The sequence below is a fragment of the Siphateles boraxobius genome, unplaced genomic scaffold, assembly GCF_051911475.1.
Source record: "Siphateles boraxobius isolate OS27281-9 unplaced genomic scaffold, OSU_SipBor_1 55, whole genome shotgun sequence".
Classification (NCBI taxonomy): domain Eukaryota; kingdom Metazoa; phylum Chordata; class Actinopteri; order Cypriniformes; family Leuciscidae; genus Siphateles; species Siphateles boraxobius.
In genome coordinates this window covers 6433187-6450675 of record NW_027509181.1, presented here as the reverse complement: position 1 = coordinate 6450675, position 17489 = coordinate 6433187, and the positions used below count along the sequence as shown (strand labels likewise).

Sequence of the window (17489 nt, the reverse complement as noted above, 5' to 3'; positions counted from 1 at the left end):
GCTAAAATACACCTCTCCCATTAGTTGTTCCAATGAACACAGATAACATCTAACGGTACAAATCATCCACAGACAGATATTTCTTAGTGTGAAACCAGAGATGATTCTGAATGTTCAGAGGAAATCTAATAAGTAACCGCTGCTGAACAAACACTTTTGCTCATGTTTGATGACAGGAGACAACACAAGACAAATTATCATTATCAAGACAATTTTTAAAAAGACACTTCAAAGAGAAGCAACATCTCTAACAATTTTACCATTTTATTGGAATTTTTGTAAAAATATACAATTTTAGAGTTCTCATATTTTGCAAGAAATCCAAATCACCTTCATTGTTTATAAAAACACACAAAAAGTTGTCAACAGGCAATAATGCATGAACTGTTATAACATATATAAAAACAAACATTATACCACAATGTTACTTTCTGTTTTCACTTCTGAGTGATGGAAATAAATGTCAAATTAATGTGAACAGTCAGCTGTCAGCTACTCTCTGTGTGTCAAATCAGAACTAACACTGAGCTGTCCTCGAGACGACACACGTAAATGCAACATCACAACCCCCAGTGGTTACTGGAAACCTATGTAGATGATAAGAAATGACTCTTTTGGGAAGGGAGGTCGTAGTGGTTTCCTCACTCTTGCACACCCACCAAAACCACATATTCCTATAGGCGTGCTGGAGTGAATGTCCTCTATAGAGCAGCGATGGCTTTAGCTGCCATCCTACGGCCCAGTGGAAGACTCAAGTCTGTGATGGACAGCACAGTTTTGGGTTTTGCAAGTGCCTGAAGCTTCACCAGTTCTGAAATCTGTGAAAACAAATTCAAAAAGTAAAGGTTTTCCATACTAAAATTTAGAGCTGAACGATAATTTAACTGATAATCATATTTTATGCCAATACAAAAAGATTGAGATAACTTTTTCAGTGTCCTTACTGTAGTAACAATAACAGTAAATGATGCATAATTACATGCAACTAACTATAAATCAAACCCTACAGTAAGTAGATATTGTTAATTAATATTACTCAGTACTTAAATGTATAATTACACTGTAACAATGACACCTTAAACAAAATATAACCGATTTCGATTATTGATCAAGACTTCTCATTTGAGAGTTTTCTTTGGTTACCTTTTATTTTACTTTGTTCTTGTAACAGTGTAATTATTCATTTAAGTGTTGAGTAATCTCAATTAATGTACTTAATACTGGGTTTCGTTATGGTTTAGGAGGTAATTGCACGTAAATATGCACAATTTAATGTAAATAAAGTGTTATCCTTTCTTTTTACATTTCATTAGAATTTTTGCACATTCATATAAGCACAAATCAAGAGAACGCCAACTCATACGCAAGGTGTATTTAATCTGGTCTAGTTTCCTGAATTATTATATGTATTATTTACATCAACACACTCTCAACTTTATGAAAAATGGTAAAACCTTAAAGGGTAACTAAACCCCTGCTCAAAGCCTGATTCCACCCACTGGCAATATTTGAAAAATGCTGGAAAAGTGGGCAGAGCCCAGCGGAGATGGAGGCGACGAACCGAGGGCGGGGCTGAGCGGGGTGGGGGTGGGAACTTTTCTCCCCCACCTTCACCTGAAGTGGAGGAGGGTGAATTGTCTGTGGACACGAGCTCAAACTGTGGTCTTGACTCCCGCATTGCGATCGGCATCCGATTATTCTTATATTCAGTCATTTTGAGGTAATTTTTTCCAGGATTATTATTACTATAACGTTCAATATATTTTGCTGCTATGTGAAAAAAATTATCAGCAAATCGCGCCGGCGCGTTTGTCGACACCAGAGGATTAACTTTAGCCTAATAAGAAGGAACATAAATCGTGATTAAAAATATATGCTCACTCACATCATGACGCCGCTGCGGTGATGGAGTCCATGCAGGAAGAGCAGCGTTTGGCAGCGCGAGCTGTGTGGAGAAGCCCATTTCCACCTCCATTGCGTTGGAGAAGCAATCCCACGTAAAATGCAGGTTGCACACTGGAGCGTTAGGCGAGATTAACTACCTAGGCTACACGAAATAATCTAAATAACTATATAAATGCTATGCTAACTAGATGCTAATATATACAGTATCTATCCTGATCGTTTTCAATACTTGTAATTCCAACTCCTGACTCGCTACAGTAGTTTTGACGGAACCAGATGCTTTTATACCAGGGGCTGCCAAGGGCGTGGTGAGTTCGCACCAAGGGCGTGACAAAGTGACGTCAGAGAGTATTCTACGTCAGAGAGTACCCCTACTGCAGGAGCTTTCCGTTTAACCTGAAGAGGGCAGCACTCTGACGTTTTTACACCATACAGTGGGGGAAATAAGTATTTGACCCCTTGCTGATTTTGCAGGTTTGCCCACTTACAAGGAATGCAACGATCTATAATTTTAATCATATGTACATTCTAACAGTGAAAGACAGAATCCCAAAGAAAATTCCAGAAAATCACATCATATGAATTTATTTAAATTGATAACCATCTGATGAGGAAAAACAAGTATTTGACCCCCTGGACAAACAGCATGTTAATATTTTGTAGAAAAGCCCTTCTTGGCCAGCACAGATGTCAAACGCTTTTTATAGTTGGTGACAAGGTTTGTGCACATTTCGGCAGGGATGTTGGCCCACTCCTCCCTGCAGACAGCCTCTAAATCTTTCAGGTTCCGAGGTTGTCGCCTGGCAACTCGAATTTTAAGCTCCCTCCAAAGATTTTCAATTGGATTCAGGTCTGGAGACTGGCTAGGCCACTCCAGAACCTTGATGTGCTTCTTCTTCAGCCACACCTTTGTTGCTTTGGCGGTGTGCTTAGGGTCGTTGTCGTGCTGAAACACCCATCCTCGACCCATCTTCAGCTCTCTCACTTAGGGAAGGAGATGTTGGTCCAGAATTCCACGATACATGGCCCCGTCCATCCTCCCCTCAATATGATGGAGTTGTCCCGTCCCCTTGGCTGAAAAGCACCCCCAAAGCATGATGTTGCCACCACCATGCTTGACGGTGGGGATGGTGTTCTTTGGGTTGTACTCTGTGTTCTTTGCCCTCCAAACACGACGAGTTGAGTTGAGGACAAAAAGTTCTATTTTGGTCTCATCTGACAACATCACCTTCTTCCAGGCCTCTTCTGAGTCGTCCAGGTGGTGAATGGCGAACTTCATGCGGGCCAGTACATGTTTCTTCTTGAGCAGGGGGACCTTGCGTGCGCTGCAGGATTTCAATCCATGATGGCGTAGTGTGTTACCAACAGTTTCTTTTGTAACTGTGGTTCCAGCTGCCTTCAGTTGATTCATCAGTTCCCCCCTTGTGGTTTTGGGATGATTCCTCACCGTTCGCATGATCAGGGACACCCCACGAGGCGAGATCTTGTGTGGAGCCCCAGACCGAGGGAGGTTGGCGGTGGTGTGGTGCTTCTTCCATTTCCTGATAACTGCACCGACAGTTGATCTTTTCTCTCCAAGTTGCTTTCCGATTCTCTTGTAGCCCATCCCAGCCTTATGCAGATCAACAATCTTGTCCCTGATGTCCATAGAAAGCTCTTTGGTCTTGCCCATGGTGGTGATGTTGGATGCTGGTTGTTTGGGTGTTGACAGGTGTCTTTTATACAGGTAACGAGGTGAGGCAGGTGTATTTGATGTAGATAATTGGTTGGGATTGGGGCTGTGTCTTAAAGAAAGACTAACTGGCTTGTAGGAGCCAGAATGCTTGCTGTTTGGTAGGGGGTCATATACTTGTTTTTCCTCATCAGATGGTTATCAATTTTTATAAATTCATATGATGTGATTTTCTGGAATTTTCTTTGGGATTCTGTCTTTCACTGTTAGAATGTACATATGATTAAAATTATAGATCGTTAAATTCTTTGTAAGTGGGCAAACCTGCAAAATCAGCAAGGGGTCAAATACTTATTTCCCCCACTGTATATTTGAAAATTAAAACACTTTATACCCAAATGTCAAAAAATGTACTCGAATCAATGAACAGCATATATGAAGCTCCATTCTTACAGATAATTAACTAAAAAAATTTGTTTTAGTGTTTAGTTACCCTTTAAGAATTCCAAATTGTTAATGTTTTCCTATTAAAACAACACAACTTTGTATTGTAGCACAGAGGTTGCACAAGTGCATCCACAATCGCAAAAATAATCAAGTTTTTGTTAGGATTTATTATAGTCAGTCACTGAGAATGTTTGATCCCAGTTTTAGTCATAACAAATAGCACAAGCGGCCCCGTGAATGAACACAGTTTGGCTGTATTAAGCTTTAATTTGAGCAGAATAATTGTAATGGAGATCGCTAAACTCCAACAAACCAAAGCAATGCAAGATATCAGAAATGTCAAATTATAAATATCAAGCAGGCAAATAATCGCAGACGATTATACTAATTTAAGTGAGAGAAGCAGAAATGTTGATCATGATTTAAATACGATTAATTGTGCAGCTTTACCAGAATGGTGAATTTATATCAGTGTGTGTTGTGCATGTATAGTACTGTAGTAGATGATTCCCTCACCATGGTAAAGGGCAAAAATTGCAAGATACTGCCCCGACTGCCCTGTTCTGAGCACTCCACACACTCCTCGATAAAGCTCTGGACAAACTGTGTGTGAGGGCCTGCTGTCTTAGACCCCAAAAGAGAGGAAATCAACAGGAACAGATTTGCTAGAAAAAAGAAAAGAAAAAAAGAGACAAGATTCTGATTCCAAGCAAGGCTTGTAAGAGGTAGTGCAGTGGTACTACAGTACAGAGATGGTAATACCATGTTATTTAATCTATATAGTGGGACTAAATGTTCATCAGAGATGCAGCACAAACCTAGCACTCTGTTGAGAGGGTCTCTCATATTGACGGTGTGAAGCTGAGAGGCAGACAGTGAACTGCTCATGGAACGGTCACCTAGAAAGATAACATCAGTTTTAACAGATGATGTAACATACGTAGAAACCTCAAAAAATTTGTACTATGTCACAGTGGCTATCAAAGCGGATTTCACATCCCTTTCCCGGTTTACTTACTTTCATTTCCAGCTCTTCCTCCTTTTTAGTGAAAGTGACAAAATAGTCAATGCTTCCAGAAACTTATAACAATAGAGGTTTCTCAATATTCTCTCTTTCTATTTTCTATCTATCAATTTATGTTTATTAATTTAGCAGATGCTTTTATCCAAAGTGGCTTACAAATGAGGAATGCAACAAGCGATTCACACTAAAAAGACAATGATGTGAGAAGTGCTACCAATTCAAAGGTTCAATTGTCCAGATTAGTACAAGCTAGAACAGGGAGGGGGAAAAGTCTATATTTTTAGTGAAGTAACAATAATCTTAAAGGCATTTAAAAATATTTGTATGAATTCAGCAAATAATCTTAATCTAAATGAAGGCAATGAACAAAAATGTTTTTTGGTTTGTCTTTGGCAAATTACTTTTTTTGGAAAATTAGTTTAATCCATTGTGTCATGGGCATACAATGTGATACTGCCACAGGAAGCTCAAAACTATCGCAAGCTATGTTGCATTTTTGTGGGGATTTTTCTGCAAAATTGACATCTTACAATTATTGCAGCATAGGCAGATTTGGTTAACAAGTTTCTAGATTGACTAAGAGATAAGAATCGCACATCAATCCTCAGATGGATGTGATTTTAATGCAGTTGTTGTTTTTTGTGCAGCTTGTGTTAAGTGGGGCAGGCAGGAAATGACCTGGACTGGACAGCATGACAGACTCGTCCTCATTGGAGCTAAGCAGACGCATCAGTTTAGATGGCTGTGTGTCATCCAAAGGGAACAGGCTGGTGTAGTCCTACAACCAATGAGAGAACAATGAGTGAGACTTAAATTTTAGTTTGTTTTAAGAAGTATGTGCTAAAGGGGTAAGACATACATGTGTTAATTTTGCAAATGTCTGTAAGCACACACAGCTTTACTGAGTTCAGTTAAAGTGCCCATTATGCTTTTTTAGACATTACCTTTCATGAAGTGTGTAATATAGATGTTTGTGAATGTAAAAGGCCTGGAAAGTTATAAAGATCAAAGGGAACAATACATTGAGTTATTATCGGTCTCCCAAAGAAACTAAAAAAAAGACTGAAATGAGTTATCAGTAATTCCAGCCTTACTTCCTGTCCAGACCTACGTAGGTTTGTAACAAATTTGTATAATGCCAGCCTATTGTCTTCATTGGCTGCCCGCGAACAACATCTACTTTGACAAGTCCTCAAATACTGTAGCTGTAGTTGAGGACTGGAAGAGATTGGTTTCTTGTTGTCGACATGTCAAGTAGACACACTTTTCTGCGCTGTAAAAGCAAATCCACTTAGCAAGCAATTATCATGAGGATGAGGACCCGGGCTCAAATTGATTCGCTGTTGATATCACGGTGTATCAAGTGCTAAAAAGCCTCTGGAGCTGAAATTTAGATACGGTAATTCAAATAGGCATTTCCTTACTGACACACGCTGTAAGCGGTACACCAATCACAACAGACTGGACATTCTAACCAATCAGAGCAGGGTAGGCTCTCTGAAAAGAGAGGGTTTAGAGAGACCAAATCCTTTATCGAACTGTTTCAGACACTGTGAGAAAAGAGGTTATGCTGCAATATATATATATCATGAAAAAATGTGTATTTTGACATATGCATGTAAACCTATTGTAGGAGACATCCAAAACAATATTAGGAAATACATTTTTTAAATGATGCTTAAAAAAGCATAATACAGGCAATTTAAAACATAAGCTGTGTGAGAAACGGTGTAACCGACCTCTATATCCTCACGTTGTCTCTTGCGCTGTCGTGCCGATGCTTGACCCTTATGATGAGACGAGTAAGAACTGAGAGCACACCACACTGACAACCTATAACACACACCCGCACACACACATTATCATTTTAAAGACCTTGTGAAATCAAAATAGGATTTTTGTGGCTTTTAGTTCGTTTTGAAGTTAACAACTACATGCTAGTATACTTTGAAAGGTTGACAAAAAAGACATTTAAAATGTAGTCTCTCCTCTGTGTTAAAGCAGGTGTTCCCCCACGCAAATTCTGTCAGATGAAAGAAGGTTTACATCTACTAAGGGTGATTGACCTCATAAATGTACATCTAACTAACTAAATTAAAAAAAGAGAAACCAAGGAAAAAGCCTGACAACTTCATATTCATCACAACGGATCTCCGTTTTGAATCTCAGACTGAAAAAAGAGGAAGCAGATGAAAGAAAGAAAGTCAAAAGAGGAAAGAACTCATTCATTCATACATAAATGTGTCATTCATTTATGAATCATGTTCAAACCAACAAAAAAAGCACAACAATAAATAAATAAAAATAAAGTAAGATATTCTTAATATAATAAAATTAAAATCAATGTAAGATTTAAATTAAATAAAATAATTTTAAGCCACCATGTGTCTCTTTTGGAATTGTTCTTTTTTTTTTTAAAGGGGTGGTAAAACATGATTTCGCTTTGTAACTTTAGCTAGTGTGTTATGTTGCGGTTTGAGCATAAACAACATCTGCAAAGTTACAGCGCTCAAAATTCAAAGCGAAGGGAGATATTTGCTTTTTAAAAATTCAATTTCTAAAGACTAAAGCAAACGACCAGTTTTGAACTACACGACATTCCTCGGGAGTTGCTGACGTCAGCATATCCCATTATTTACATAAACCCCTCCTCCGAGAATACTTAATAAGCGGGGCGAGGCCATTTTATATTGCTGTTTTGGAGATGAGTTGTCGCAATGCCGTCGAAACACTGCTGTTATTTTTATCCCGGTTGCAGGTCCACTTTGTTCAGCCTTCCTAGGAATGAGGGAGTTAGGGATCAATGGTTAAAATTTATTTTTAACTCGGTCCCTCATAATTATGACCCAAATCTTGCTCTCTGTGCTGTACATGTTACGGAGGAAAGCTTTCACAATCTTCACGAGTTCAATGCAGGATTCGCACAACGGCTTGTCCTGAAAGATGGAGCAGTTCCAACTTTAAGAACAGAAGCTGTTGTTTACGGGCCACAACCTGTAAGCATGATTTATTTTCCGTGATGTGTTTTCCTGTAATAGTTCGTATTGTTAATTGTACGTTGTAGCAAGGAAGTAAACAAATGGCTGTGCTGGTTTGTTAAATGCTCATTCATACTTAACGTTATCCGACAAACACCTAACGTTACAAACTTTTTTTAAATCTCAACAGCGAACTTGGAATTAGTGTACATTATTATTTGATTAGAGCTTTTATGTATTGTTTATCGCTTTTTTATCTACAGGCATGCTAAACATGGTTCTGTGTTTGATTTGGCAGCCGATGTTTAGTGTTCGTTTTGGGTTAATAGTTCTGTCGACAGATATTTGTCTACAATCGTTCTAAAAATACAAAAGTAACGGTCGGTGGCATACAGTCAGAAACGATCACTATAGATCCGCAGTCTTTACTAAAAAAAAATCCCTTTGAGGACTGTAGTATAATTTGTTAGAACGATTATATGAAATTCTTGTTAATGAAGCTTATTTTTTTCTAATTCTATAATAATTAGTACAATTAAATAACAGCGCATCTAAAAAGTAATGAGAGAACAACAAAAAAACAAACCTTTCTGTAACGTTGTTTAACAGCCATTCTTGAACAGGTTCTGCTCGATCATCTTCACTAACGTTTCATTGTTTATAAGGCCGGTGACACACTGGCTGCTTAGCGAGTCCGTTTTTATTTCGGCGCCCATGTTCACAGGTTAGAGCTTGCAGACTGCCTGCGTGACGCGCGTCTCGGGTGCGGCTTGAGCCGCGCGGAAAACACATGCATGCTAGAAATAGAACCGACGCCTATTTTTCACGCGACACACAAGTGTGTTGGAAGCGTTTCCAGGCAAAATAGAATAGGAAAATATGTTATATGTTATTTTGTACATGAATACATATTAATAAATTACATTTTGATGGTTGAAAGTCTAGGTTTTGACAAATTCAGATATAAATATAATTTAAAAATAAATAAATATCAATTTTCAAATATTGCACCTGTCAATACAGAACAAAATATTCTGTAGTCTATTTTGCTGCCAATACTGCTGACAGTTTCTTTATATTTATGCTTAACATGAAGTAGGCTATATAGGGCTTCCACAACTCTCTCCCATATGTCGAACAAGGGTGATCTGTGTCAGCAGCGCCGCGTCAGACACGTTTCTGGTGTGCAAAGATACAGAAAACGCGACGCAGCTGACACGCAACAGAAACGCCATGCTCACGCCACGCAGCCAGTGTGTCACCGGCCTAATACACTGCACAAACTAGGTTACCGGTTAAGGTACGGGGCGTGACGTTTCCGGAGAACGTGCACTAGTCTGTTAGCGAATCACAACACACTGGGCCAGCTAACCAATCTGAGCCCATTGCGTAGTTTTGAGGGACTGGCTTCATAGAACCCGTAAACCATTAGACCATTTTTACAAGGAGGGGCAGAGCAGTGTAGAATAAAGGTAAAATATATGAATAATAATGCAATTTTTAAAAAACGAAGCATGACCGCATGTTACAGTGCACCCCACAAACACAATCAAGCCTTCGAAAAAATGTGTTTTACCACCCCTTTAAAGGTTAACATTTTAAATGTTTGTTTTTTTTGTATTTCAATTAAGTTAATATTAATATATTAATAGTAGTGGTGGGCCGTTATCGGCGTTAACGTGCTGTGTTAACGTGGGACTCTTATCGGGCGATAAAAAATATATCGCCGTCAATCTATTCTCAAAGTTGGGTTGGGAGCTGATGACTTTCACCTTGATATTTTAGCGCAGATGTATACCTAGCCGAATTGCACTAGGGGGCATTTAATACCAATATTGAAACGTCTGTTTATCCATACTCCCTTAACAAAGGCATTAGAAAAATATCAGTCTATGCGTTTTATATGTAATATGAGGGAAATACACATCCGTAACGGACGTGACACAAAAAAACCTTTAACTTTTAGGTAGCAAAAGTACAAAAAGTAATACTACCCACCGGATGAAGAAGGGTTGGCTCTCCACAGAACATAAAATATTCATTTTGTCTTATTTTTCGTGTACGCATTTATGAGGGAAATACAATGTTACGTGACAGTTCCCCGTTACGGACGTGAGCGCTCTGAAAGCGGCACTGAAAAACTGCTTTAAAACTTTCACTGAGACATCAAACATAAAGCAAAAGCCTTTCATTAAGGTTAATTTCGTTTTGTATTAATTGTATCTTAATTTTAATCAATGTTTCATCAACCAACTTTAGCTAGTGTGTTATGTTGCTGTTTGAGCATAAACAACATCTGCAAAGTTACAGCGCTCAAAATTCAAAGCGAAGGGAGATATTTACTTTTTAAAAATTCAATTTCTAAAGACTAAAGCAAACGACCGGTTTTGAACTACACGACATTCCTCGGGAGTTGCTGACGTCAGCATATCCCATTATTTACATAAACCCCTCCTCCGAGAATACTTAATAAGCGGGGCGAGGCCATTTTATATTGCTGTTTTGCCTAGATTTAATAAATAAAAACAGCAGACAGATAATCACAACCCGGAGGCGCTGGCGCGTGAACTGGAGCTCGTCTTGTGAGTCATAAATGAACCGAAACACAGCGTATAAGGTAGGCCTACTTGCCTCACGACACGAGTACAGTGGGTGACGTGAGGTGCGAATGTATAATGTAGAGAATAGTTACGAAACAGGAGAGAAAATATAAATCGGGCGCATTAAAAAGAAAAGAACGAGATAGTCTTTGTGTTTTATTTAAAATAAGCTTACTTGGCTCAACAAGTGACACATTATTACATATGCATTCATCAGATATTTTAGTTTTTTTTTACGGTTTTAATTTTAAAATTACTTGGTAGCAGAGGGCCCCATGATGAAGCTCCACCCCCACTGTACTGAGAGTCTAGCTCCGCCCCTGCCCATCTTACCTGCGAGGTTATTTATTTGGGTAGCCCACATATTCTGAATGCCTTCGGCAGAATTCAAATGAGCCATTTTAATCTAGATTAATTCCAAGATTACAGTGAGATTAATCTAGATTAAAAAAAATTATCTATGCCCACCACTAGTAATATTTATATCAGTTGAATCTATAATGCATTAATTTAAATAATTTGGATCCTGCTGCCCCCCTTGGAAGGGTGTTCTAAGTGCCTGTTTTGATTAGTCCACCAGTTAGATTTATGCTTTCAGTATAAAAACTAGTATCATATTAATTCTGTAAATTAAAAATAAGAACTATACACAAATAATAAAACAAAATTATACCCAATTTAGGATTTCATTTATAATTTAGTTGCATTCAATTACATTCTGCCTGCGCAAATATTTACACTCGAATACAAAATATAAAAATAACAATATTGCAAATTGTGATTCTGTTCCATTTTTAAGCATTATAAGGATTAATGTATTTCTTCTGCTGAAAATAAAATATGATATTTGAAGAATATCAACAGTTAATGGGCACCATAGTGTTTTTTTTCTCTCCATACTATGGAAGTCAATGGAGCCCATCAACTGTGTGGTTACCCATATTCCTGAAGATATCTTCATTTGTGTTCAGCAGAAGAAAGAAATTCATACAGGTTTGTAACAACTTGAGGGTGAGTAAATGATGACAGAATTTTCATTTTAGGGTATCCCTTTAAGGCCTAGGATGAATCCTATATCATTTAATTATCCTTAGTCAAACAGATTTGGAATAACAAGAGGGTGAGTAAACCTTACTGCTTTAAGTGTAGCTTAAGTGTAAGTGTACTTTAAGTGCGTAATGTATTCACCACAATTTTAACACAAATGCTATTTAAAAAAAAAAAAAAAACGATAAAAACAAGCCATACTTTGCCAGGGCTCTTCCGGGTGGATCTACCAGGCTGTGCCAATGGGCAGGGTCAGTGAGGAGACGTGGCAGAATGTGTCCCAGCAGGGTGAGGGTGATCTGCTGTGTGTCCAGGCAGAAAATACTGTACAGCAACTCCACCACACGAGACGCCCACTCTTTACGGGTCTCCTTCAGGAGCTCCTACAACACAAACACAGGTGTGTTACAGGTACAATTCATTTCCCTCAATCTTTCATAGTGCAAACACATTTACCTTAACCAGGTTGTTAGTAAACCAGAAAACCCCTCCCATATGTAGTAGGTTCTCAAAGAGATGGAATGCATGGGAGTCCACCCAGCCCTTCTCCAGAACCTCCCTAAACTGGGTTTGCAGAGCCTGGTGGATGGGCTGGCGTGCTGGGAGAAGGTTACGGTAGGGAATAACCTCCTGACCTTCGACTGCTGGCCGCAGGGACAGTCCTGTCTGCTGAAATACATCAGCACACATGTGCTCCAAGATAGAGCTCATGATCACCACACTGGAGAAGGTGTGAGAAAGAGGGAGACAAATACCAATCTTTCAGTGCTATTCAATTCTGTACCTGGAGGACCACGATCAGCAACCCTAATAGTTCCAACCCTAATCAAACACACCTGCCTGAAATCTTGGAGACCTGAACTAACACGGCAGTAAATGGCAAACAACTTTCATCAACTTTTCAACTTTCAAAATATAATCACTTTTACCCACTATATATATATATATATATATATATATATATATGCTCTGTCAAAATTAGTGCGTTAACGTATGCGATTAATTTTTTCACTTCAAACCGTTACAAATATGTAATGCAATTAACGCAGCATCCGTTTTTTCTGTAATCTTTGGCTGCCGTTACATTATATGATCAAACTCTTATTCATCGAAATGCTTTTAAACCATTCAAAAGACAAACAAGAATGCGTATACTTAATGTTTTTTTTTTTAATCTATTTCATAGAGACATCAGTTCCAGTATAGTATCAGTGATACTGGCCTTCATTCATAAAAAGATGCCATTACAATATATAATATTTCAGTTTGCATCTTAATTGTATGTTTTTTTTTTTACCATTTCAATCGATTTAGATAATCTTAATATAAACATTTTTCGGATCTCATGACCTGTAGTTTACTTCATAAGATTTAGTGTGGTTATGTAGTCAGGTGTGTTTGTGTAGAGATCCCTACCGCTCATGGTAGAACTGCAAAGTGTTTTCTCCTGACATAGGAGTCATGAGCTGACGAATCATAGTCTGAGGTTTATCTCTCTCATCCAATCCTAGCATCCGAACATGAGCCACCAGCCATGCCACTGCACAGATGGCCATACTGCACACCTTCCCTTTGATGTTATCGGTGATCTTCTACACTCATAGAAAAAGAAAGAAATCTCTTCAGTTATAGCCATAAAGATGAAACTACTGTATTCTGACAATATGGCACAACTCAGAAAAAAATCTTTGTGCTTTAGAATCTTTGAGCCATGAATGTCCTCACCTGAACAGCCTCTACTGACAAAACTCCATTCTCCCAGGCATTGAGAACCTCCAGAATAGCTGCTGGAGTACTGAGACATATTTCATGCCATTTCATCTGACTGGAGAGAGATAGAAAATGTTTTACTAATAGATCCTTAAGACAGAAAAAAGCAGCACACAACCAAAAACTTCCTCCATTTATTGAAACCAAATTGCAAAATATTAATTTAGAAGCCATAGCTCATTAACACAAGACAGCCCACAAAACCTTGATTCAACAATTCATAAAGTTTCATAAACAAGATTGTCCTGTTCCAAGAATAAACAAATTCTTAATCAAATGCAGTATATACACTGAAAATATGTGATTTTGGATGAAAAAATATACTAATTCCAGCTTTGTTAACATTTTATTAAAAGAAACTCTTTCATTTTAAACGAGATACCATACTATTTGGTATTTATTAAATTATATTTTAACAAATGTCATTTTAAAAGGTGCACTATGCAGGATTTTCTAAAAAAAATAAAAAAATAAAAAAACGACTCATACAAAAATAATGCCTCTAAATTATTATTTATGATCGGCTAGAAGTTTGTGGTGATGTTTGTGTCTACAGGGACACTGCACTGTGCCTGATTAAAATAATCAAGCTCTATACATAACGTTGGATTTATAACTATATTCAACTTTATTTGCATACATACAGTACCCTCATGTAGGGCTATATATACTATAGCACATCTTAACTTCTTGATTGTCTATATTGTTGAAAAATGTAAACAATGTTATCGCACAGCTCTATATAAAGTTGGATATATAAGTACACAATGAATATTATCTAAAAAGATATGCATTTCATCATTTTCATTTATAAGCACTAAATATATATATATATAGTCAAAAATGGCATGCATGGAATTGTTTGAGATGACAAATAAATTGTTGAAGCAATTCACAAACAGTTTAAACCGATTTATAGAAATAAATTAATGGGTGGTAAAATGCCCTTTTCACAAGATGTAAAATAAATCTCTGATGTCCCCAGAGTGTGTGTGTGAAGTTTTAGGACAAAATACCCCAAAGATATTTTTATATAGCATGTTAAAGTTGTCACTTTTTGAGGGTTAGCAAAAACGCACCGTTTTGTGCCTGGCCCTTTAAATGCAAATAAGCTGCCTCAGAGGGCGGGGTTTCAAGAGCTCTTGTTTGTTCGCAGCTGCCATTACATCACGCAGACACACTAAATTGACAGAAACTGTTCTGCCTTTAATGTTAAAACAGAGTCAGACAAAGATGGAGAGACTCAAGAAGAAGTGACAACATGTAGAACGCAACAGGACATCTCTGAATGGTTAGTTGATGAATTTATGTAGCTGATGTGGAGTTAACTATCTTCAATTAGCATATTCTGTCATGATAATCTATAAATCGCTCATATAGGAACTGTTGTGAGATGCACACAGACTGACTTTTTATTGCATGTGAAAAGAAGGATGCTAAAGTTTGAGCTGACTCACAAATACACTCTTATACAACAACTTTTCCTCTTCTAAACATGGACTGCGTGTCCCGGGGGCGGGGTTTATGTACATTTTAGGGTTGCTGATGTCACTAACCAGGGAGGAATGTGGTGTAGTCCCTACCAGCCCTTTGTTGTAGTCCTTTTCTTTAAAAGCAAATATCTCCCTTTGCTTTGAACTTTGAGCATTGTAACTTTGCAGATGTTGTTTATGCTCAAACACCAACATTTCACACTAGCTAAAGTTAGAAAAGTGAAATGGTGTTTTAACAACCCTTTAAACTTAACTCTAACACAGCTACTGAAGTGGACGCTATACAAATCAATGTTTTATGAAGATGTTAATGTGACTAGAGTGTTTGGTAGATGCAGCTGATGTGAAGAAGCGCTTACACAAGCTTCATCTCAGAGGAAGAATTGAGCAGGGCCACCAGACTCTCCACCTTTCCAGACTCAGGTCTGAAGCAGGGGTGGTCTGGATTCAGGGTTTTCCCTTCCTCTGGCATGCAAGTCTGCAACCATGTCTCAAAAAAGGGTGTCTCGCTCGATGGGCTGGGGTCCGAAAGAATCACCTGGACAGACAAGGAAGAGGATGTCAATGACTCAGGTATAGGAGAACGCCTAAAAAATAAGAAGTGTTCTGTAATGGCAGGATGTGGTTATGAATTATGTAATAATGTTACCTAACTTCATCAGACCGTAAATCCTTTTGCTCTATAGCTCAAACACATAATCTGTATAATAAATATGTGTGGAGACTGACCTCTGACCCATAGGTCTGCACAACATGGCACAACATGAGGAAGGAAATGTCAAACAGCAGAGCTCGTACTGACGCAGACTTCGCTGGAAAGTATATTCACAGGTGTTATGTTAAAAGTGTGTATACACACACGCTAAAAATAATCAACCCAAGTTCACACGGCAGGTGCGCCCCGTTTTACTCTAGTAATACTCAAGGACAGAGTGTCCTTCCCTTTCCGTTATAATTTAGAAAAATACATGAAGATGACTATTTTAAAAGTGTCCCGAAATTTTATCTTGCATAAACATATTAGCCTAATGCCCATCTGAATAATAACTGATTAACAGGCTGCATGTAATCGTAGCAAAATAAAGCACATGACTTACATCCTTCTCCACTGATGTGTTTTGGAAACTCATTAAGCCTGAAAGATAACAGCAAATATATATAAATATAGACACTTTGTTCATGTATTTCTTTGAGGAAATATAAGATGATCCTGATGCAATGTATACAGTTTCTGTCATATTGTCATACTTGATGAATTTGCGTGCGAAAGACTTGAGCTTTCCAGTAGCTGCGGCAGCGGCCAGTAGCAAATCAAGACTTTTCCCTGAGAGCATGTGACCCAAAACACCCAGCAGCCCCTCAGGAGACTTAGAATGATCTGCATCCACAGTCTAGACAACCAGAAAGAGAAGAAAATCGGTCAGCTAACAGGTTACAATAAAGTTCTATTTGTTAATATTAGTTAACATGAACTAACAATGAAAATATAATTCAAAAGCATTTATTAATTTGTGTTTTGTGTAATCTTAATGTTAATTTCAACATTTACTAATACATTATTACAATAAAAAGTTGTCTGTTAAAATTATTTAACGAACCTGAGCTTTGAACTAACAATGAGCAGTTGTATTTTTATTAAATAAAGGGTAACACTTTATTTTAGTGTCCTCGATACATATGTAACATGCACTTACCATAGTAATAACAGTAAATTATGCATAATAACATGCAACTAACCCTCCACCAAACCCTAATCCTAGCCTAACCCTATAGTAAGTACATGTTATTAATTAATATTAATCCGTATTGAACATATAATTGTTGTAACTATGACACCTTAAAATAAAGTGTAACCAAATAGAGTTAAAGGTGGGGTATGTGATTCTCTTTTTTGTCCATTTTTTCAAAATAACTTGAAATCCTATTCCTAACCCACTTCCAGCCACTGAGTTAGAAGCACTGAAAGAAAATTAAGCAATTTAATCATCTGTGGAACGGGCAGGACTCGGAAAAACTCCAGCCAATCATTTCCAAGACCACCTGGAATCATTGGACAGTAAAGTTCGTCAATCAAACGGTCGTACCACACCCCCCTCCCCCCCAGCGCGCGTGACCCCCTTCGTGCTCATACTCAAAGCTCGTGACCCATGCGCATCTCTTCAGTAAAGCCGGTTCCATGATTAGTCGTAAATCGTCATTACAATCTCTCGCGCATCTGAGTTTTCGCTCGTGCATGATTGCGCGTCCATGTTCTTCGAATGGGTGGAGTCAGGGCCAGCGTTGGAGGAAAGAAGGTAGGACCATTTGAATTGTGTATTTTCAAAATCTGCCGGTCGTTTTCCAAATCACATCCCCCACCTTTAAAGAGTAATAAATACTGTAACAAATGTATTGTGCATTGTTAGTTAATCTGTATTAACTAACATTAACTAATGAGACTTACTGAGAATTTTGTTTTTTACTCGTCAAATAAATATCATTGAGCATGAAACCATTAACCCACTCATTTAGAAGAGACAGACAACATATTCAAAAACATATTTTACTCTAATA

At 37.9% G+C, this 17489-nt stretch overlaps 1 protein-coding gene across 2 annotated transcripts in view; it reads right to left on the bottom strand.

The window, feature by feature from the left end:
• Positions 1–246: 246 nt before the first annotated feature.
• med24 (mediator complex subunit 24) overlaps positions 247–17489 on the bottom strand; it is a 36182-nt gene continuing 18939 nt past the window's right edge. For both annotated transcript variants that reach the window (XM_077205951.1, XM_077205952.1), the window contains exons 14-26: positions 16185–16327; positions 16034–16071; positions 15666–15748; positions 15296–15474; positions 13399–13498; positions 13090–13265; positions 12130–12394; positions 11875–12056; positions 6788–6881; positions 5727–5826; positions 4843–4923; positions 4541–4689; positions 247–818 (exon numbers count right to left, since the gene is read on the bottom strand). In XM_077205951.1, coding sequence (XP_077062066.1) covers positions 702–818; positions 4541–4689; positions 4843–4923; positions 5727–5826; positions 6788–6881; positions 11875–12056; positions 12130–12394; positions 13090–13265; positions 13399–13498; positions 15296–15474; positions 15666–15748; positions 16034–16071; positions 16185–16327 — 1707 coding nt within the window. In that variant the 3' untranslated portion in view covers positions 247–701. The remainder of the gene's footprint in view (positions 819–4540; positions 4690–4842; positions 4924–5726; positions 5827–6787; positions 6882–11874; positions 12057–12129; positions 12395–13089; positions 13266–13398; positions 13499–15295; positions 15475–15665; positions 15749–16033; positions 16072–16184; positions 16328–17489) is intronic.